The sequence below is a fragment of the Procambarus clarkii genome, chromosome 22, assembly GCF_040958095.1.
Source record: "Procambarus clarkii isolate CNS0578487 chromosome 22, FALCON_Pclarkii_2.0, whole genome shotgun sequence".
Taxonomy (NCBI): Eukaryota; Metazoa; Arthropoda; class Malacostraca; order Decapoda; family Cambaridae; genus Procambarus; species Procambarus clarkii.
This window is the reverse complement of record NC_091171.1, coordinates 32,089,217-32,113,815: the sequence shown is the minus strand read 5'-3', so window position 1 is coordinate 32,113,815 and position 24,599 is coordinate 32,089,217. Positions and strand designations below refer to the sequence as shown.

Below are 24,599 nucleotides of genomic sequence, written 5' to 3'. Positions count from 1 at the left end.
GTCCCAAGAAAGTTGGTAGTAAGGTTCAACATATGAAAACACATGTGAGGATGACCATAGAGGCAGTACAGAATATCCCTTCCTCAAAAATTAAGAACATGTGTGCAGCATGGGAAGAACTGTAAAGTTTTGCTGAAACGACTCACCCAAATCAAGCTACAGCAGGCCGTTGCCTTAACCTTTTCAATGACAATGTGATGCATCACTACAGACAAATGTTAAAGCGAAGGGAAAAACAAGTGTCGCTAGACAAATTTTTAGTGAGACAAACTAGCAGTGAACCACAACCAGGTCCTAGTACTATGCAGGTAAAATGTAGGAGAGAGTGTATCCCAGAGAAATCATCACTGCCTGATGTTATAATGGAAGGGGACTTTCAAACCTCTCCTTCTCCATCCTCACTATCTTCCATATGCCAACAGGAGTCATCAGTAAAGGTAAGTAATAACTTGTACATACTTTTGTAGTGAAGATTTGGGTGAATTAGGTATAAAATTTACTTTGAAGTTAATTTTTTGGGGAGTCAGGAAGGGATTAATTCATTTCCCTTTATTTCTTATGGGAAAAATCTTCTCAACTTGCGATATATTGACTTACAATATACGTCTCTGGGAACGGATTACCATCGTAAATTAAGGCCCCACTGTGTAATTACCTAAGTGTAATTACCTAAGTGTAGTTACAGGATGAGAGCTACGCTCGTGGTGTCCCGTCTTCCCAGCACTCTTTCTCATATAACGCTCTGAAACAACTGACGGTCTTGGCCTCCACCACCTTCTCACCTAATTTGTTCCAACCGTCTACCACTCTGTTTGCGAAAGTGAATTTTCTTATACTGTATTTCTTCGGCATCTGTGTTTAGCTAGTTTATATCTATGACCTCTTGTTCTTAACGTTCCAAGTCTCAAGAAATCTTCCCTATCGATTTTATCAATTCCAGTTACTATTTTGTATGTAGTAATCATATCACCTCTTTTTCTTCTGTCTTCTAGTTTTGGCATATTTAATGCCTCTAACCTCTCATCGTAGCTCTTGCCCTTCAGTTCTGGGAGCCACTTAGTAGCATGTCTTTGCACCTTTTCCAGTTTGTTGATGTGCTTCTTAAGATATGGGCACCACACAACTGCTGCATATTCTAGCTTTGGCCTAACAAAAGTCGTGAACAATTTCTTTAGTATATCGCCATCCATGTATTTAAAAGCAATTCTGAAGTTAGAAAGTGTGGCATAGGCTCCTCGCACAATATTCTTTATGTGGTCCTCAGGTGATAGTTTTCTATCTAGAGCCACCCCTAGATCTCTTTCTTTATCAGAATTCTTTAAAGATTTCTCACATAATATATGTGAGGGGTCTATGTTCTCCTATTCCACATTCCATAACATGGCATTTATTAACATTAATTTCCATTTGCCAAGTGGCGCTCCATGTACTTATTTTGTCCAGGTCTTCTTGAAGGGCATGACAATCATCTAAGTTTCTTATCCTTCCTATTATCTTAGCATCATCAGCAAACATGTTCATATAATTCTGTATACCAACTGGTAGATCATTTATGTACACAATAAACATCACTGGTGCAAGAACTGAACCCTGTGGTACTCCACTTGTGACATTTCTCCATTCTGATACATTGCCTCTGATTACTGCCCTCATTTTTCTATCAGTCAGAAAATTTTTCATCCATGATAGAAGCTTACCTGTCACCCCTCCAATATTTTCCAGTTTCCAGAACAACCTCTTATGTGGAACTCTGTCGAAAGCCTTTTTTAGGTCCAGATAGATGCAGTCAACCCAGCCATCTCTTTCCTGTAATATCTCTGTGGCCCGATCATAGAAACTGAGTAAATTCAATACACAGGATCTTCCTGATCGAAAACCATACTGTCTGTCTGATATTATATCATTTCTCTCCAGGTGTTCTACCCATTTAGTTTTGATTAGCTTTTCCAATACTTTCACTATTACACTTGTCAATGATACAGGTCTATAATTGAGGGGGTCTTCCCTGCTGCCACTTTTGTAGATTGGAACTATGTTAGCCTGTTTCCACACGTCTGCTACGATTCCTGTACACAGGGATGCCTGAAAGATCAGGTGAAGTGGAATGCTGAGCTCAGATGCACATTCTCTCAGAACCCATGGTGAAACGCCATCTGGGCCAGCTGCTTTGTTCCTCCCGAGCTCCTTTAGCATATTTTCCACTTCATCTCTAGACACATCTATCCGCTCTATGTTGTTCTCTGGAATTCTTATTGTGTCTGGTTCTCTGAAGATTTCATTTTGTACAAACACACTTTGGAACTTTTCATTTAATGTTTCACACATTTCCTTTTCATTTTCCGTGAATCTGTTTCCCATTTTCAACCTCTGGATATTATCCTTTACCTGCAATTTGTTGTTTATGAATTTGTAGAATAGGCCCGGTTCTGTTTTACATTTATCTGCTATCCCTTTTTCAAAATTTCTTTCTGCCTCTCTCCTTACTGCTGTATAATTGTTTCTCACATCTTTGTATCGCTGGTATGTTTGGGGGTTTGGCCTCTTCCTATACTGATTCCATTTTTGTGTCTTTTGGTCTCTTGCCCTCTCACAATTTCTGTCGAACCAATCCTGTTTTCTGGTCCTGCATCTCTGTTTTGGTATGAATGTTTGTGTGCCTTCCTCGTATAGTTTTAAAAATTTGGCATACAGTGTGTGTGTATATATATGTATGTGTATATATGTATGTATGTATGTATGTCGTACCTAGTAGCCAGAACGCACTTCTCTGCCTACTATGCAAGGCCCGATATGCCTAATAAGCCAAGTTTTCCTGAATTAATATATTTTCTCTAATTTTTTTCTTATGAAATGATAAAGCTACCCATTTCATTTTGTATGAGGTCAATTTTTTTTTATTGGAGTTAAAATTAACGTAGATATATGACCCAACCTAACCAACCCTACCTAACCTAACCTAACCTATCTTTATAGGTTAGGTTAGGTTTGGTAGTCGAAAAAGTTAGGTTAGGTAAGGTTATGTAGGTTAGGTAGTCGAAAAACAATTAATTCATGAAAACTTGGCTTATTAGGCAAATCGGGCCTTGCATAGTAGGCTGAGAAGTGCGTTCTGGCTACTAGGTACGACATATATATATATATATATATATATATATATATATATATATATATATATATATATATATATATATATATATATATATATAATATATATATATATATATATATATATATATATATATGTATATATATATATATATATATATATATACATATATATATATATATATATATATATATATATATATTTATATATATATATTTATATTTATATTTATATATATGACAATGTCAGACCATGGAGGGAAAATGAAACAGGAATTTCCTTAAGTACTTTCGTATATTAAATACATCTTCAGAAGGACCTTCTGAAGATGTATTTAATATTTAATATACGAAAGTACTTAAGGAAATTCCTGTTTCATTTTCCCTCCGTGGTCTGACATTGTCACATTCTTAATCATGTGTTTATTTTCGTGATATACACACATATATATATATATATATATATATATATATATATATATATATATATATATATATATATATATATTAGTATATTAGTATATTAGTATATTTTGGTAGCAGTCTTTCTTGTAAACATATGTTGTTAAATATGACCGAAAAGTAAGATTAATAATTCTAACACGAATTTTCTTTATTTCTTATGTTTCTTTTTACTGTCGATGGTAATTGAAAAATCAATTCTCCAAAATTCATTTTTATTTCTAGTCTGACGCGACGCTTGAACACGTTTCGTAATAACTTATTACATTTTCAAAGACTTTAGTTTACACACACACAACTGTAACTTGAAAACATTAAACAGAGTTTTTACTTATGCCAACACTTAAACAGCTTGTCTTATATACTCGCATTTGGGTGAGGTGATATGTTGCAACAGTTTTGGATGAGGTAAACAAACTTTTGACCAACACAAGGCAGAACACGGAACATTGGGTATTAATTGGATAAATGAGAGGGAAGAATGGAAGTAACTGCAAAGGGCCTATTGGCCCATACTTCCTCTTGATGCTTCTATATTGGTACGGAGTCTTGAAGTGGGTAGAATATAGAATATAGTTGTGCATTAATTGGCTGTTGATTGCTGGTTTTGATTTTTTGATGTGTAGTGCCTTGCAGATGTCAAGCCACCTGCTATCGCTATATCTATCGATGATTTCTGTGTTGTTTGTTAAGACTTCTCTGGTGATGGTCTGGTTGTGGGAAGAGATTATATGTTCCTTGATGGAGCCCTGTTACTTATGCATTGTTAATCGTCTGGAAAGAGATGTTGATGTCTTGCCTATATACTGAGTTCTTTGGGGCTTACAGTCCCCAAGTGGGCATGTGAAGGCATAGACGACGTTGGTTTCTTTCAAGGCGTTCTGTTTGGTGTCTGGAGACTTCTAAGTAGGTTGGCCATTTCTTGTTTTTGTAGTAAATTGTTAATTGTATCTTCTGATTGAAATCTGTGGGGATAACATTCCTATTAATTAACACTATTGCACTCCGTTGCCTCCCCCTGTAGTCACTCAGTTTTCTCTTGAGTCGTCTTGGTGACTCTGTGTCGAGTCACACATTAAAATATTTGTTAAAAATTTAAATTTTATCCAATCAATCTGAGAGTGGTTTCAAAATGAGCGCCTTTAGGTTGCGCACAATTTGATACCAAAATGAAAGACGTAACATGAAAATTGATTTCAGAACACTGGAAAGATATAAATAATTTTGTGGTGATGAGCCTCCAAGAGTGTCCAAAAGTTAAAATATTTGTTAAAATTCCATTTATTGTTCTATTATTATGAGACAAGTTTTAAAATAAGCACCTTTATATTGCGAACAATTTGATACCAAAATGAAAGACGTGATGCGAAAATTGATCGAGTGTCAGTGTCAAAACACTGGAATGATGATAAATACTTTTCTGGCCCAAATTTTAAAATATTTGCTAAAATTACATTTATTGTTCTATTACTATGGGACTAGTTTTAAAATATGCGCCTTTATTTTGCGAACAATTTGATACCAAAATGAAACACATAACACAAAAATTTATGTTATCAAACATCAAACTTAACAAGTATATACATTAGTTTGCAAGTATGCCAATTGGTGCTTGTTCACAGGTAACTTGGTCGACTTTAGGCTTTTCTGTGGGGGAGTCATGCCAGGCTTTTAGACCTTATATGCATACACCCCTATAGAGACGTCTATTGTGAACACACTGATACCAAAACGAATGACATAGCATGAGAAATAAGGTGAGAAAACTGAAACGAGTATACACATTTTACTGATTTTGCGCGCTCACGGGTAACTTTGCCGACTTTAGGCTTTGCTGTGGGGAGTCACGGCAGGCTTTTGGACCTTATATGCATATACTGTCTCCTCTCAATTATCTGGACTATATGGGAAGGACCCTCAACCGGATAATCACGTGTTCTGGATAATGGTACTTTTCACCTCTGAGTCCAAAAGTGACCATTTCCAACAATATTTATACTACAAACAACATAATTTGAATTGCCTTGCCACATATAATTATTAAATATTCAACTAGAACCCTCTATTTACTTTGTTGGTGTTCGTCTTCTTGATTGATGCCACATATCTTGAAGTTAAGAATTCTTAATAATTTACGTAACCTATACTAACAAACACTAAAATTAACACTTAAAATTACTGTACAGTTAATTAAGCAAAGTTAGTTTTGACTGCCAGCTTCTGAAGCCTCACTGGTTGAAAGCATTTGGGTTTACTGTGACACCTCACTTGTTGCAGGCATTTGGCTTGCCTGTAACGCCTCACTAGTTGAGGTGTATAATATGTAACTTGTCTTTAATTGTTAGGACAACTTTCTTCCTCTTAACACCTCCAGAACGATTGATGCTGCTACCAGACATAGTCTTGGCCAAAAATGTTCAAAGTTACTATGAAAATAAAAAAGTTATTTAAAAAAAATATTTCACTAATGGCGCAGCACTTTGGTATAACATGAGGGACGGGAGCACATGGGTTGACCTGTGTTGGACGGGTCCACTTGGGGCAGCTATAGCACGTTACGTAGGCCTCCAGGAGGAAAAAACTCACAATATTCTTGAAGGAAACTTCAGCCTGTGCATATTGTTTTTAGGAAAATTATATATTGTTATTACATAATTACTAGTATTTCATTTGTTTTAGGCTATGATGAATTGTTCTAAAATTAATGGTAATTCCTGTACCCAGGTGGTCCCTCCCGTCACTCCGCTCCCACCCTCCCGACACCAACCACCCACCCCACCCCCTCCTCCACCATGCGCCTCAAGCCAGCCAGCTACAGCCTGAAGGATTAATACAGTACTGCCCGCCCCATGGCTTTCATATCCGGACAATTCAATGATTATCCGGCTGACTGCCCGGATAGTGTAAGGCAGCAAGTTTCGCTGCTCAGAGTTTTTATCCGGCTCAACCAGCTTTTATCCGGCTCCCATGGCCATTTTGGCTGGATATTGAAATAACTTTATCCGGTCATGATTTTGGCCGTATAAGGGCGTTTTCTGGATGTTCGAATCCCGGATAATCACGTGGTTACAGTACCCCTGTAGGGAATAATATTGCGAATACAATGATACTAAAACGAATGACGTAGCGCGAGAATTAAAGTGGGAAAACTGAAACGAGTATACACATTTCGGTGTCACAGCACGCTCGCCCGCACCGTCGGGAGCAGAAGTAATAGTCTGCGGCGCGCCCAAACCGCCCACGATAGTGTTAATAAAGTTCCACCCATGCTAAATAGCTTGTCTTTGTTCACTCTGTCAGTTCCTCGGAGAATTTTAAGTGGTGATCATGTGTCCTCTTAACTTTTTAGTCATTTTGTGGTGTCTGTTGACTGTTTTGGTGCTTTGTTTTTGTGAACAAAAGCAGTAATTTTGTATTGTTTCGCCTGCTTTTTGGGTGCTTTCCATGTGAGGATGGTTGTAACAATTCCCTAGTCCCTGTGCCTCTTTGTAGGGGGGCCAGGTAAGATTCAGGTAAGGTTCTGGCTCTGGTCTCTAGTAGGCCTATAAGACTCATGTGTCTGATGTGGCTAAGTATTGAGAAGCTAGAGTGGCAACATAGCTCCTGGATGTCACCGTGGCTCACCCTGAAAGGGGTGTTTCATTACATTCAACATGGGCATTCCAGTAATTTTGGATCCTGAAAAAAAAAAATCAGTACTGTTGCTTTTAAGAAACACTAAATATACATAATGTATGTAAATATTATAGATGCCTTTCATATGTATGTGACGGACTTAATAAAATTTTGTTAATTGAAAAATCCACAGGAGCCGTGATGAGGATTCGAACCTATGCACTGGGTATTCCCAGATGCACCCCATTTTCTCATTGATATATCACAATAATGTGATTTCTCTCTGTATTCTGTTAATTATTAATTTAAAAATATTCTTCTCTCTGTATTCTGTTAATTATTGATTTAAAAATATTCTTTTGTGTTCTATTTGCCAATTCTAAAAAAAATATTAATTTTGTTTTCTAGGTGATTTGTGATAATTAATGGAATAGTATGTATGGTTTTCGGCACGTTGTGTATATTATTAGATGTGCTGGTGGGTAGTGATCTTCTTGTGGCATAACATGACCAGGTAGTGGAGGACTATATCATTTGTAGGAACTACAACTGCAGGGAAATTTAAATGTTTCGTATTAAATTTATGCACATGTGCCTTTAGGTATATATTATTGTATATTTGTATTATATATTTTTTCTTGGGGGGGCGGGAGCCCCATCAGTGCCTTGGAGCTATCCAGGCTGAATGGATATGTATATAACTTTATGGCATCAGTCAATGTGCATGGATTTCTTGCCTACCGGGGACCGCGAGCCAGAACCTGGCTCCCCCTCAGAGTGGTGCGAGGAGCAATGGCCTATAGAAACCCCCATGTGGTTGGGAGCATTCTTTGTCTGCCATCAAATGGGTCTGACACCCAGAAAGATAGGTATCCCAAAGCAAACCCATATTCTGGTGAAACTACTGCTACTGAAAGCCGATCGAGTGGACAGAAGTCCCGAAACGAAAAGTAGCAAACTTTGGTGGGGGAAGGGGGGGGGGGGTGCAAATCTGCACGCATGCACCCCCCTTCCTCTCCCTTCCCAGAATGGGCGAGCCCCAGACCCTCCATGCCGGCGATCCAACCGGCAGTTCTTGGCTGATGTGATTCTGGAGAAGTAGTGTGCCTCTGACTCCTGATTGGTCTCAGTTCTGTGCCTTGTGGTGTGGGCTGTCTCCAAAAGGTGGTGTGTGAGCCAGGAGAAATATTAGACAGTACTCAGGCTGCATTCGCCTAGGTTTCCCTTCCCTAAGTGCCCAGTAAGTACTGCCCTTGGGGCTGGGGGCCCTCCTTCCACAAGTCACCTTGGGATCTACCTCCGCTATGTCTTTTACTGCTCGGTACTTGGCCGCCCTTGTGGTCATCTGGTGTTTTGTTGCCCTTGTTTGTCTCTGGGTAGGAGGTAGTTTTCATCACTACCGAAGTATTTCATAGGTGTGCGGGGTACTACACAGATAGTTTCACCTATTATAGTGACCGACTCTGTTCTGCTTGGGTACGTTGTCCTCTTGCGGGGTTTTTCTTTTGTTTTTATTGGTTCCTGCCTGTTGAGGGGGTCTGCCTTGTTCTCCCCCTCTCTCTTGTTGGGGACGGTGTGAAATTACCTAAGTGTAGTTACAGGATGAGAGCTACGTTCGTGGTGTCCCGTCCTCCCAGCACTCTTTGTCATATAATGTTTTGAAACTACTGACGGTTTTGGCCTCCTCCACCTTCTCACCTAATTTGTTCCAACCGTCTACCACTCTGTTTGCGAAAGTGAATTTTCTCATATTTCTTCGGCATCTGTGTTTAGCTAGTTTAAATCTATGACCTCTTGTTTTTGAAGTTCCAGGTCTCAGGAAATCTTCCCTATCGATTTTATAAATTCCTGTTACTATTTTGTACGTAGTGATCATATCACTTCTTTTTCTTCCGTCCTCTAGTTTTGGCATATTTAATGCCTCTAACCTCTCCTCGTAGCTCTTGCCCTTCAGTTCTAGGAGCTACTTAATAATAATAATAATTTATTTAGGAAAAGTACATACATAGTTGCAGAGTTAAAGTACAAACATTCTGTTGGATTTAAAGATAGAGGTATTACATACAATACCTAGAGCCACTAGTACGCATAGTGTTTCGGGCAAGGTGAGGTGGGGGGGGGGAACCGCTTAACTAAACTTAGTAGCATGTCTTTGCATCTTTTCCAGTTTGTTGATGTGCTTCTTAAGATATGGGCCCCACACAACCGCTGCATATTCTAGCTTTGGCCTAACAAAAGTCGTGAACAATTTCGTTAGTATATCGCCATCCATGTATTTAAAAGCATTTCTGAAGTTAGAAAGCGAGGCATAGGTTCCTCGCACAACGTTCTTTATGTGGTCCTCAGGTGATAGTGTTCTATCTAGAACCACCCCTAGATCTCTTTCTTTATCAGAATTCTTTAAAGATTTCTCACATAATATATAGGTTGTGTGGGGTCTATGTTCTCCTATTCGACATTCCATAACATGGCATTTATTCACATTAAGTTAAATTTGCCAAGTGGTGCTCCATATACTTATTTTGTCCAGGTCATCTTGAAGGGTATGACAATCATCTAAGTTTCTTATCCTTCCTATTATCTTAGCATCATCAGCAAACATATTCATATAATTCTGTATACCACCTGGTTGATCATTTATGTAGGCAATAAACATCACCGGTGCAAGAACTGAATCCTGTGGTACTCAACTTGCGACATTTCTCCAGTCCGATACATTGCCTCTGATTACTGCCCTCGTTTTTCAATTAGTCAGAAAATTTTTCGTCTATGTTAGAAGCTTAACTGTTACCCCTCCAATATTTTCTAGTTTCCAGAACAACCTCTTATATGGAACTCTGTTGAAAGCCTTTTTTAGGTCCAGATAGATACAGTCAACCCAACCATCTTTTTCCTGTAAAATCTCTGTGGCTCGATCATAAAAACTGAGTAAATTCGTTACACATGATCTTCCAGATTGAAAACCATACTGTCTGTCTGATATTGTATCATTTCTCTCCAGATGTTCAACCCATTTAGTTTTGATTAGTTTTCCAATACTTTCACTATTACACTTGTCAATGATACAGGTCTATAATTGAGGGGGTCTTCCCTGCTGCCACTTTTGTAGATTGGAACTATGTTAGCCTGTTTCCACACGTCTGCTACGATTCCTGTACACAGGGAAGCCTGAAAGATCAGGTGAAGTGGAATGCTGAGCTCAGATGCACATTCTCTCAGAACCCATGGTGAAACTTCATCTGGAACAACTGCTTTGTTCTTAGCTCCTCTAGCATATTTTCAACTTCATCTCTAGACACCTCTATATGCTTTATGTTGTTCTCTGGAATTCTTATTGTGTCTGGTTCTTTGAAGATCTCATTTTGTACAAACACACTTTGGAACTTTTCGTGTAATGTTTCACACATTTCCTTTTCATTTTCCATGTATCTGTCCCCCATTTTCAACCTCTGAACATTATCCCTTACCTGCAGCTTACTTTTAATGAAATTTATGGAAAAGGCCTGGATCTGATTTACATTTGTCTGCTGTTCTGTTCTCAAAGTTCCTCTCTGCCTCTCTCCTTACTGACGTGTAGTTGTTTCTTGCGTCATTGTATTGCTGGTGTGTTTGAGGGTTTGGCCTCTTTCTGTAATGATTCCATGCTTGTGTCTTTCGATATCTGGCCCTCTCGCAATTTTTGTTGAACCAACCCTATTTCGTAGGTCTGCATGTCTGTTTTGGTATTAATGTTTGTGTGCCTTCATCATATATTGTGCAAAATTTGGCATACATCTCATTTATTTCCTTGCCTAGCAAGAAGTGTGTCCAATTATACCCAAGAAAAAATTTCTGAATTCCCCATAGCGTCCTCTCCTGAAATCGAATTAACAACTGTTTACTGTCCCCATTCTCTTCTAGATTATAACACACAGTGTATTTGATGTCCAAGAGGACATGATCACTCTTTCCCAATGAAGGGGAGGTACTGGATGTCAAATACCTCTTCATCTTAACTGGTAAATACTAGATCCAGTACTGAGGGAACATCCCCTTCCCTCATTCTTGTGGCCTGCTTGACGTGTTGATACATGAATGTCTCCAAGATGAGGTTTACAATTCTGCCTGTCCAAATGTCCTTTGTTCTTAGTACCAACAATCGGGATTTATCTTTGTCAGCTCTTACCATAATCTCTCACATGACTATTATGAGGCTCTCTTGTTTGTCATCCAGTTCTTCCTTTTTCCATGTGATGCTTGCTGGTGAGCTGTAGGCATTTAAAATTATCAGCTTATCTTGATTCCAGAGCTGCAATGCCATTATGTCAATATCTCGATGGTTTTCAAACATTAATTCTCTTACCTTCAGGTGTTCTTTCACCAGCACAGCCACTCCTCCCCCTTCCTAGTTTTCCTGTTACGTCTCCAAACTGAATAGCCCCTTGGGAATATGACCTCATTTAAAATATTTTCTTTAAGTTTCGTCTCTGTTAATATTGTTTGTTGTTGTGTTTCCTTCTGTGTGTTGGTGGTAATCCCTGCTAGGCCTCCGATTGTGGACACATCCCAGGGGTTCAGCTTTTAGAAGTTTGTTTGGTAGACGTGGGTGCCGGTTCGCAGTACCCTTCCTGGGCTTCCCTTAGCGTGTTGAGAAGGCTAGGGGCCCCCTAGAAAACCCCACGGGGACTCCCGTGGTTCAATGGATGTGACCCTTGAGTCCCCACTCTCTCTTCTTGTGAGATTGTATACTTCTATAGGCCATTGGTCCTCGCGCCTCTCTGAGGGGGCCAGGTTCTGGCTTGTGGTGGAATACAGGAATCTTCCCGGGAGGCAAGAACTCTATGCACATTGATGCCAGAAAGTTATACATATCTATTCAGCCTGGATAGCTCCGGGAAGCCTCCGGGTCTCACCCAGAAAATGGTTTTTCATTACATTCAATGCTGTTTTTTTATTGAACTTGTGTTGAATTAAATCAATACCGACTATTAACTCAAGTTGATGCTCGCTTTAACTTTTGTTTATAAGTAAATTTTTCGGATATTATTGGAAATTGCTGTAAAATAAAATCTTGTATTTTATGTTTATTTTTAATTTTTTTGTAATTTATTTATGGAATTGTTTTGATGTCTTCGGAATATGATAATTCATTAGTGCATTAAAACTTGTAACAGAAAGTTCCATCAATTTATTGGCATTAATTTTTTGCCAAGGATAAATATCCCAGTAACAAATCACCTCCACACATCCCCCCCTCCCCTCCACATTGCCAGTTTCAAGTGTCTAACACTCCCCTCCCTGTCTCCCGTATGCTGCTCAACAGTGTGCAGCGGCTGGAGAGGCGACCCTCCAGGTTTGGGGGTCAGCAAAGGTACACAGTACAATATCCACAGTCCTATTATGACTGTACCATCATCATTTTTTTTTTTTCCACAGTACCAAGAATGCTCTAGCACTAGTGCCCTGGACTTTGTTGACTCAGGCTCATGTCACAAAGGCTCTTATATTTTTAATCCTTGGATAGCTTTTTGCCATTATACTTTTTCATAAAGGTGTTTGGTTGCTGTAGCAAGTGTACCATGGAGTTCAGGTTGCATTCAATCTGTAAAATGAGCTCAAGTCTACGAGTAATGTATTTTTGTCTACTGCAGTTGGTTGTGGTTTGCCACATTAGCTGCTGCACCCTTTAAAACACACGATAGTGATCCTAATCCGTGGTATTAACCAGATTCCATTAGCTGTCTAATAATTTTGCTACAATGTGTTTTTTGTATGTTTGCTGGGATATTACTATGGCTCAGTACAGAAAGCAAGCCATCATAAATTACAGGATGAAGCCTTAAACTACAAGTCATTTCACAATATCAATTGGCCAGTCTCAGCGGTGCTGAAGTTTTGTACTGTAAAGTAATTTGATACTACAGTATACAGTATTAATTGTAATCAGTTAAAGATTTAACATGGGAGCTGCCCAACTGAAAGAGTTCTGAAGGGCTGGTATTATTGATTGAATATTTTGAGAATTTTTTGTGAAAATGTTTGGCGAGTCAGTTGATTTAGTGTTTTGGTATTATCCCATTCTGTTTTAGCCTTAATTGATTGCTAGTGATATGGATGTGTCAATAATCCCTTTATGACATATGATGAATAGGAGAAAATATTACATCATGAATGAATATGGCTTTAATTCTAAAATGGCACTTGTTATGAAGCTTACAGATGGAATATTTATTTTTTACTTGGGTGAAAATGATCAATTTTGTCTTGTTTAATATTGAGAGATTGTTGCATAAGTTCCAGGTGCCACTTGAGAGTTGAAGCCATTGTCAGTTTTGCATCCTAATGGTCTTGTTTTGTTTTCGACTCTAGCATGAAGCGGAGGGTTGAGCCGACGAGGTAAGATTGCTGAAAGCACACCTGGCACAGTTGTCATGCACTTGAGCCGGACACCGCACTAGGCCCAGACTCTTAAACTGTCACTTTAGATCAGTATAACTCGCTGTAGATAATTCATTTAGCATCATGATCTACAACTTTCATATATTCAATGATAAAAGTCTTTAATATTGCCACTGATCTCAAGTTATTAGTAAGAGTTTGGATAATTTTTCTCAAGGTTCACTTTTTGGTTTTCCGCTGCATCATTTTTCAATTTTTCTTCCATGTTGGATGTGACTGGATATTTTTGTTGGTGTTGGTGTCCGAGGGGTGCCGGTGTACTTGACCTTACCATCCATGCTCTGTTGCTTATAAGTCATCCCCCAACATACAGGAATTACATACCATGTCTTCAGAGGCTGATAAAAATATAAATTTTATAGGAGTCTATTTTTATTTATTGAGTAAGGATATCCAGATTTCTACTTTTTCATTAATAATGAACTGCTCTTTAGTTTCTCGTATTGATTATGGAAAAGTAGATATCAAAAAACAATTTGATTTTTAAGGTTTTGACCTTTATTGAAGCCTCTAGTATGAGAGGGATGTGTTGATGTTGCTGCATTTCTCTTAACTTCTGCAGAGGCTCCAAACAGAGGTAATTTTATAGTCTCTCCAATTACTCTGAGACATTAATCACCTCTTATTTCTGTAAAGATTCAACAATGCATGACAGCAGATCTGTATTTGGTACAGTTTTAGAATTGATTACTTTTTCTTTGCACCATGGAGGATTGTTCACTGCAAGGCTCTGAGGCCGGGGTTGGTCTTTGATGTGAGGTACTTTTGTGGTTCTTGTCACCCTCTCCCAGCTCTCTGTTGGCCTCCTTAATCAATATCCAACAGTATGCTTCAACAAAATTTCTATATTTTGAGCTTTTACTAACCTCTTTTATCATTAATATTTAAAGAATATCCTCATGCTACCCTTTTAAAGTTTTCTGACTATGGATTAGGGAGGTTTCTTATGATCTGTGACCCTGATCACCCAATTTTATCTTGATCATAGCTGATACAGAATAAAAAATACCACCGTGGACATAATATTCCCAGAATTAGCATGATAATTTTGACTGCACATGTTACATTTGCACACCACCTCAAATACTCTTAAATAGGCTTTAGTGAGAATGAAGATTGTGTAAGTCATGTGATTAAGCCTAAGAAATAAACCAATGTATCATAAATATTTTAGTGCTGCTTGTATAGTGAGCAGTAAACATAGGGCACTGATATGTCAGTTTTGACTTACATGTATGCTCAATCCCATCCTTTATTAAATTATGGTCTTATTTATATTAAATTAACAACACCTTCCTTGTATTGTGCATGCCTCCACATGTTCACGAATATTCACATGTTGACACATTCAAACTTGCCTGCTTACTTGCTCTATCAAATAGATCTGCTGCATTAATGCCTCCATTTGGCCTCAATTCCATCTCATAGAAGCTTAAATTTGCCTGCTCACACTCACAAATATTTTGCTCTTTCACTTGCTCACATTCCCTTGCTCGCTTACTTGTTTATGCACTTGTTTGCTCGCCTACTCACTTGCTTCTTTTCATTTACTCATCTGTTCTCTCATTCAATCTCACTAATAATTCGTATATAAACACGCTTAACAAGCTATGTGGATGAGGGAAGGGGATGTTCCCTCCATGCTGGATTTGATATTCACCAGGAAAGAGGAAAAGATATTTTACATTCAGTACCTTCCTCCCTTGGGTAAAAGTGACCATGTCATTTTGTGAATAAAGTATGCAGTGCGTTATAATCTGGAAGAAAATGAGGAAGTTGAAGCAGTTGAAAAACCAGATTTCAGGAGAGAACATTAAGTGGAATGTAGAAATATCTTTAAGGAATTTGATTGGAAAGACTTGCTGTTAGGAAAAGATGTAAATGAGATGTATGTCAAATTTTGTGACAAATGATAAAAGCACAACAAAATTTATACCAAAACAGAGATGCAGAAGTAGGAAACAGGATTGGTTCAACAGAAATTGCGAGAGAGCCAGAGACCCAAAAACACAAAAATTTAATCAATATAGGAAGAAGCCAAACCCTCAAACATACCATCATTATAATGAACTGCAAAACAAGTACACAGCAGTGAGAAGAGTGGTAGAAAGAAATTTTGAGAAAGGGATAATGGACAAATGTGAAACAGAAGCAGGCCTATTCCATAAATTCCCCAAAAGCAAATTGCAGGTAATTGATAATATTCAGAGGCTGAAAATGGGAAACAAATTCACAGAAAATGAAAAGGAAATGTGTGAAACATTAAATGAAAAGTTACAAAGTGTGTTTGTACAAAATGAAATCTTCAGAGAACCAGACAAAATAAGAATTCCAGAGAATAACACAGAGCACATAGAGTTGTCTAGAGACGAAGTGGAAAAAAACTCAAGGAACTAAGTAAGAACAAAGCAGCTGGCCCAGATGGAGTTTCACCATGAGTTCTGAATGACTGTGCACCTGATTTCAGCATTTCACTTCAACTGAATTTTAAGGCATCCCTGTGTACAAGAGTCATACCAGATATGTGGAAAAAGACTAACATAGTTCCAATCTACAAAAGTGGCAGCAGGGTAGACCCCCTCAATTATACACCTGTATCATTGACAAATGTAAAAGTCAAAATATTGGAAAAAACCAGCGTTAAATGTAACGAAACGCCATTTTCTGGGTAAAACCCAGAGGCTCCCTGGAGCTATCCAGCTGATATTAATGTATTCGACTCAGGCTTCAGTCAAGCGAATGGAGTTATAGGCCTACCAGGGACCATGAGACAGAACCTGGCTCCCCTCAGAGTCATGAGGTGCAATGGCCTATAGAAACCTGTGTGGTTGGAAGCATTCTATGTCTGCCATTGACTGGGTCAGGCACCCAGAAAGGTAGGCGCCCTTAAACAAACATTATCTGGTTAAAATAGTGCTACTGAAAGCCGAAAGCCGGTAAGGGGGAGCCCTCAAACCCCCACTCTGGCTATCCAACCCGTTAGTTCTGAGGCTGGATGTTAAAAAACTTATGAAACCGCTGACTAGAGGGAGGGAGGGTTGCTAGAGAGCCTCCAGGTCTAACCCAGAAAATGGCATTTCATTACTTCAATGTTGGTTTTCTAGGGGAAGCCCCTTCAGCTCCCCGGAGATACTTAACCAAAGATAAAAACAAGAGGGACTTACCCGGGAGGCAGTCGCCACTCGCTCCTCAACTCCAAGTCTAGACAACTGGTTGCAACCGCCGCCCCAATGTCACACATGCCCAACTAGGGCCAGGAACATGACTAGGTAATGAGCAGCCAGGACCCTGTTCGACCTCCAAAATCCCCATTCCCGAATGTCAGCCCCATGACATGTTACTGAAAACGGTAGCCAAAGCAGCAAACTTACAAACGTCATGGGCACGAGGATAGACCGCAGGCTGGCTAGACCAAATAACCCTGCGGACAACCTGGGAGACCCAAGTCCTGGAACAAGGAAGAAGGAAATCCGGTTCATCCCAAAGCGCGTCCCTGGACACCGAGGCCATGGCGCGCAGGTGATGGAGAAGAGCCGCAACTGGACACAACACACGATGTACTCCTAGCCGAACTAACTACGCATCAAGAACCCAAGGACCCCTCCGGAAAGCAGCAGTCTCATTCTTCGCCAGTAAAGAAGAAGACGACTGCAAATGAACAAACCTACTACCAGGACCAAAAGAGCAGAAACCCCTGTGCTGGAGGAGAGCATGAAGCTCCCAACCTTACCCCCAGAGGCCAATGCCAACAGAAAAGAGCCTTCGCTTCAAAATCTGAAACCGAAGAGGCCACAACAAACCGAGGAAAAGATAGAAAAGAGAGCACCCAGCCCAATGACCAGGATGGCTCAGGCAGAGCATGAGCAGGCCAGAGGTGAAGCAACGCACGAGACAGTTTGCGAAACGGAGCAGAACTAACATCCACCCCAAACGTAAGCTGAAGCGACTCCGCCAGCGGCTCGCAATATGAGGTGACAGTATTTGACATAAGATGACGATCCTGAAACAACCAAGACAGGAGGGTCAAGACAACCCGATCTAAAACTGAAGAAAACCTACGAAGGGACAAGAAATACCGATAGGACCGCCAGTAAACTTCATACTATTGCTGAGAAGAGATGTGCAGTTGGGACACCATCAATGAAGCATTACATCACCATACAAATGTCATTAGACCTGCATCAGAAGGGCAGATGCAAAGACTTGAGAAAAAGATCAAACCAGCAACTTAACCCTTAACCCTTAAATGGCGCATGGCTATATGCCATTTAACACCCACAGGCGCATACAAAAAAAAAAAATCTTTTTTCTTCTTAACCTGTTAATTTGTGTTCACTGATCATGGGAAAAATAATAAAAAAAATTTAAGTGGCATATATTGCCCGCTATAGGGCGGGGAAGTCTGGCAAAAAACAGGCGCTGATTCAGTGTGCGTCCCAGGCGGTTTGTTGCTCGCCAGCTGTCAGGCCGGAGTTGCCACAAAGAGATAATTACCTAATTATTTCAATGTCTCTGATTGATTTTTCGTAGTTTTTTTGCTGTAATATTATTCAATAGTGTGTAGTGTGATAGATTTATATAATAAAATGAGTGAATCATTGCTGTACTCAAAAATATGGTGTGCATACTGTTGATTCAATTATGTTCATCAAACAGTGAACAAATACTTTGTCGGTTATTACACTATATACACAGGTTATATATAAGTATCTGCATGTTTTGTTCGCCATAACGAACCACTAAGTTGCTATTATGAGTCAAAAAGTAACGAGGAGTGACCGCCAAACACCAGCCAGCCACTCACTCCCTCCCTCAACACCTCACTCGCCCACATTCTCCTCCCACCATACTGTTTTTGCTTTTATTCACTATATACAGACGGTATATATAAGTATCTACATTCGTGTACACCATAACGAACCACTAAGTTGGCATGCTGAGTGACAGTGCCAGTGGCAGCCCGCCACTGGCTACTACTTCCTCCCTCCCTCAAGTCACCTGACTCACCCACATTCTCCTCCCACAATACTGTTTTTGCTTTTATTCACTATATACAGACGCTATATGTAAGTATCTACATTCGTGTTCACCATAACAAACCACTAAGTTGGTATGCTGAGTGGCAGTAGCAGCCCGCCACTGGCTGCCACAACCTTCCTCCCTCACCTCACCTGACTTGCCACCATTCTCCTCCCACCATACTGTTTTTGCTTTTATATACAGACGTTATATATAAGTATTTACATGTTTTGTTCACCATAACTGTACATCTAAGCTTATATGGTGAGTAAAGGCACAAAGACGTAGCTATTCACACAGCTGGTGACTGCCGCCCTCAAGGCCAGACACACTAATATTTCTCCTCCAATAATACTGTTTGTGGTGTTATTACACTATATACACACATTATATATAAATATCTACCTGTTTTATTCACCATACTTGTACACGTAAACTGGTATGGTGCCCAAAGACCATCGTGGTCACCAGTAAACAACATAAGTCGTGCAGACGATGCACCTCCCTCACCAAATTGGCAGCTCCCATCCTACTCCTCTTGCCGTTTATACCCTCTATACACACACGTTATATATAAGTATCTACATTTGTGTTCACCATTGCGAACCACTAAGCTGGTATGGTGAGTGCAGTCAATAAAAGGTGGTTACACACAGTCAGAAGACAACGCCACTACCCTCCCCTCCCACTGCATTACTTCTCCCTCCATGGAGCACAGCGCTAAATATCTCCACAATCCTGCTATTATCAGAACCCTGGTCAATTTTATCAGTCAGGGGTCTTCTGTAATAATATCATCGCTACATAATAGCATGAACAAGTATATTATGGCATTTTTAGGCGATGCTGTGGTCACAAGCTGAACAGCAGTGCTGTGAGCTCATGCTGTGTGCATCAGGCTTGGTAGCTCACTCAATACTGAGGCGCCTAACACCCGGGAATTTGGCCCACGATTTTCTAAAAAAAAATGGCGTCTGTTTATAAGAGCCCTGATGAAGGTGTGGTGAACCCCGTGTATCTGCGGGACATTTAAATCTTGCGTAGTACTCCAAAGCATCATATGATGTGATGCGCAATTTACTGCAAGTCGGTCAAAGTATCATATGATGCGATTCGCAATTTAAGGGTTAAGTTGCGCAGCACATCATATGATGGGTCGAGTGACTTGCTATAAAATACGTATCCCATCATATGATGTATTGGAGTACAGTATCCACTTGATTTAACGGCCTATATGGGGCTGTACCCTGGTAGTTATTTCCAGAGCTCTGGTATTTCCGAAGTTAAGTGTCGGTAATTTTTCAAGTAACATTCAGGTAAGATATCTTTTTTACAGACAGCCACTGGGTTCACCACTCTAGTGCCTTCTACCCTGTGATGTCACAGATTCACCGCACTTTGTTTTGATTTGTCATGAGGCTGGAGTATTCATTCTGTGACTTTGTTGGACAAATCTGCACAATTAAGGAACATCTGTGCACCATGTTTGCTCCAAATGCACTCATTTTGTCAGTGATGGCTGACTGGTGGGTAATTACCTAAGTGTAATTACCTAAGTGTAGTTACAGGATGAGAGGTACGCTCGTGGTGTCCCGTCTTCCCAGCACACTTTGTCATATAACGCTTTGAAACTACTGACGGTCTTGGCCTCCACCACCTTCTCCCCTAACTTGTTCCAACCGTCTACCACTCTGTTTGCGAAAGTGAATTTTCTTATATTTCTTTGGCATCTGTGTTTAGCTAGTTTATATCAATGACCTCTTGTTCTTAAAGTTCCAGGTCTCAGGAAATCTTCCCTATCGATTTTATCAATTCCTGTTACTATTTTGTATGCAGTGATCATATCACCTCTTTTTCTTCTGTCTTCTAGTTTTGGCATATTTAATGCCTCTAACCTCTCCTCGTAGCTCTTGCCCTTCAGTTCTGGGAGCCACTTAGTAGCATGTCTTTGCACCTTTTCCAGTTTGTTGATGTGCTTCTTAAGATATGGGCACCACACAACTGCTGCATATTCTAGCTTTAGCCTAACAAAAGTCGTGGTGGATGGGCAGGCAGGCAGGGATGGAGAGGCAGACAGGGAGGGAGGCAGGCAGGCAGGGAGGGAGAGGCAAGGAGGGGGGCAGGGAGGGAGGCAGGCAGAGCTTGAGAGGAAGGCAGGCAGGCAGAGCTTGGAAGGTAGACAGGGAGGGAGAGGCAAGGAGGGAGGCAGGCAGGAAGACTCTGGGAGGTAGGGAGGGAGGGAGGCAGTCAGGCAGAGCTTGGGAGGAAGGCAGGGAGGAAGGAAGGCAGGCAGGCAGAGGCTGGGTGGTAGGTAGGGAGGGAGAGGATGGAGATGGATGGTAGGATGGAGATTGATGGATGGATGGATTGATGGAGGGAGGGAGAGAGGGATGGAGGGAGGGAGAGAGGGATGGAGGGATGAATGTTGAAGCAGAGACAGCGTGTGTATAGGAAGTATGGGGTGGGTGGGTGGGGGAGGTGTGTCGGTGGTGGGGAAGAGACCGGCTCACTGATAAGCCTAACACACTTGACCCAGTTAACCAGATGTTTCTTAATTAAATTCTGGATGTTTTTCCATCCAGAATTTTCCATCTGGTTTGGATGTTCCTAATATTATTAGGATAATAAAAAGTTATAAAATACTTGTTTCATGAATGCTTTATTGTATTAGAGATTCTCCAGGCTGTCTCTGGCTGGCTGGCAATTTACTGAGCCATTTCCCAGAAGGGTCTTGAGGGGGAAGGCAGGAAGGGAGAGTGTGGGGGAGAGGTGCAGCGAGGGTGAGGGAGGGGATGATAGAGGTAGGCGGCCTGCTGGACATGTGTGGACCCCCCTGATGCCAAAACAAACCCAATACTGACCTTCGGCAATATCGACTGCCAGACTGTTATATGAGGCTCTAAATACCGGTCTCCCAAACTATTTTTTTTTTACCGGCAGGTCGGTATAAAAGAGGCCGTTAAATTTAGTGGATACTACGCAAGATTTAAATGGCCCACGGATACACAAGGTTCACCTCACCTTCATCAGGGCTCTAGTAAACAGACGCCATTTTTTTTTTTAAATCGTGGGCCAAATTTCCCTGGTGAGAGGGGGCCTCAGTATTGAGTGAGCCACCAAACCTGACACACGCAGCATGAGCTCACAGCACTGCTGTTCAGCTTGTGACCACAGCATCGCCTAAAAATGCCATAATATATATGTTCATGCTATTATTTAGTGATGATATTATTACAGAAGACCCCTGACTTGTTGTAAAAATGACCAGGATTCTGATAATAGCAGGATTGTTGTGATAATTAGTGCTGTAGTGGGAGGAGTAATCTTGGTGGGGAGAGAGGTAGCATTGTCTGCTGACTCTGTGTGACCACCTTTTACTGTCTGGACTCACTATACCAGCTTAGTTGTTTGCTATGGTGAACAAAACATGCACATACTTATATATAACGTCTGTATATAAAAGCAAAAACAGTATGGTGGGAGGAGAATGGTGGAGAGTCAGGTGAGGTGAGGGAGGGAGGAAGTGACAGCCAGTGGCGGGCTGCCACTGCCACTCAGCATACCAACTTAGTGGTTCGTTATGGTGAACACGAATGTAGATACTTGTATATAATGTCTGTATATAGTGAATAAAAGCAAAAACAGTATGGTGGGAGGAGAATGTGGGGGAGAGAGGTGTTGAGAGAGTGAGTGGCAGCGAGTGGCTGGCTGGTGTGTGGCAGTCACTCCTCGTTGCTCTTTGACTCATAATACCAACTTAGTGGTTCGTTATGGTGAACAAAACATGCAGATACTTACATATAACCTGTGTATATAGTGTAATAACCGACAAAGTATTTGTTCACTGTTTGATGAACATAATAATTGAATCAACAATATGCACACCATAATTTTGAGTACTGCAATGATTCACTCATTTTATTATATAAATATATCGCACTACACACTATTGAATAATATTACAGCAAAAAAACTACGAAAAATCAATCAGAGACATTGAAATAATTAGGTAATTATTTCTTTGTGGCCAGTCCTGCCTGACAGCTGGGAGCAACAGACCGTCTGGGACGCACGCTGAGTCAGTGCGTTTTTTGCCAGACTTCCCTGCCCTATAGTGGGCAGTATATGCCACAATTTTTTTATTATTTTTCCCATGATCAGAGTACACAAATTAACAGGTTTAGAAGAAGAAATAATTTTTTTTTTGGTATGCACCTGTGGTAGAGAAATGCTAATTAGCCCTGAGCAACAAAAGGGTCAACGGACAGGCCCGATCTGCTGAAAGAGGCGGAACCGCGGGATGACCCCCGGGTTCGGACACCGAGTAAGCAGCACCTGAAACTGAGGCTGGGCCGGCCACCAAGGGGCCAAGAGGCCAGTTCTATTTCTAATATACATGAATGACATGTACACACGAGACAAGTCCTATATGTGGATGTTCGCGGATGATGCAAAATTAATAAGACCAGTTGTGACAGATGAGGATTTTAGCATCCTCCAAGAGGACTTGAACCAGCTGTAGAGTTGGTCAGAGAAATGGCTACTGGAGTTCAACACAAGCAAGTGTAAAGTTATGGAAATGGGAATAGGTGACAGGAGACCAAAAGATCAGCGCACAATGAAGGGGAAACTACCTTCCTGTGATGGTTTGAGAAAGGGACCTGGGAGTGGACGTAACACCAAATCTAACTCCTGAGGGACATATTAATTGAATAACAGCAGCAGCGTATTCTACGCTAGCAAAAGTTAGAACGTCATTTAGAAACCTAAGTAAGGAGGCATTCAGAGTGCATTACACTGCCTTTATGCAGCTCCATCATGGAGCCCCCACCTAAAGAAATACATTAGGAAGCTGGAAAAGGTTAACAAATTTGTGACGAGGCTAGTCCTAGAGTTCTTTTTTGCTGTTTTGAGGCTTTGGTCTCGTTTCTGACCAAGGAGTGGTCTGTTTTGTTTTGCCGCTTTCTGGGTGCCTTCCCTTGGTGGTCGAAGACATGAATAAATTTACATAAAATTGTTCATAGTACCACTGCTCCCAGTCTCTCTCCGAGCAGGCCAGGTTCTGGCTCGAGGTCTCTGGTTGGCCAATAAGAACTCTGTAACTAATAACACCTTCTCGTCTGGCACTATATCAGTATAATATCTTCAGGGAGCCAATGGGGCTCACCCAGAAATTGATGTTTTATTACAGTCAATGCTGGTTGTTTGCTGATGCTGCTAAGCTACTAGGAAGATAACAAACTTAGTCAATTGTCAGACTATTCAGGAAGACCTGGGAAAATAAGTGTATGGTGCAACACTTTGGAAATGGAATTAATATGAATAAATGCCATGTTATGGAAGGTGGAATTGGAGAAAATAGGCCATACACAATCTACAAATTATGTGAAAGAACTTTAACCCTTGTGGCGCTAAGGGCCATTTTGCCTTCAACACCCACAGGCGCAACAAAAAAGTTTTTTAAAAAATTCTTTCGTCTTATAAAAATGTTCATTTGTGTTCCCTGATCACGAAAAAACAAAAGTAGGTGGCATATTTTGGCCACAATAGGGTGGGGAAATCTGGCAAAAAAGAGGTGTTGACAGAGCAGTCGTCAGACGAGGTCTGCTCCGCCCGAGCTGTCGGGTGGGGGTTGCCACAAAGATATTATTACCTAATTATTTCAATGTCTCTGATTTTTTCTTTGTTTTTTGCAGTAATATTATTCAATAGTGTGTATTGTGACATATTTATATAATAAAATGTGTGAATCATTGCTGTATTCAAAATTATGGTGTACATATTAGTGATTCAATTATTATGTTCATAGAACAATATACAAATAGTTTTGCTGTTATTGCACTATATACACAGGTTATATATAAGTATCTGCATGTTTTGTTCACCATAGCGAACCACTAAGTTGTTACTGTTAGTCAAAATGCAACGAAGAGTGGCTACCACTCACCAGCCAGCCAGCC

The 24,599-nt window shown here is 40.4% G+C and overlaps 1 protein-coding gene across 15 annotated transcripts in view; it reads left to right on the top strand.

Annotated features, from left to right (window-relative positions):
- DCTN1-p150 (dynactin subunit 1) overlaps positions 1-24,599 on the top strand; it is a 398,222-nt gene that overhangs the window by 63,140 nt on the left and 310,483 nt on the right. For 6 of the 15 annotated variants that reach the window (XM_069328813.1, XM_069328822.1, XM_069328817.1 and 3 more), the window contains exon 5: positions 13,531-13,557. The exons of 4 other annotated variants lie outside the window; for them this stretch is intronic. In XM_069328813.1, the coding sequence (XP_069184914.1) occupies positions 13,531-13,557 (27 nt within the window). Of the gene's footprint in view, positions 1-12,484; positions 12,533-13,530; positions 13,558-24,599 lie in introns of all 15 variants that reach the window. 5 more of the 15 variants (XM_069328821.1, XM_069328811.1, XM_069328808.1 and 2 more) reach the window with 1 other exon arrangement.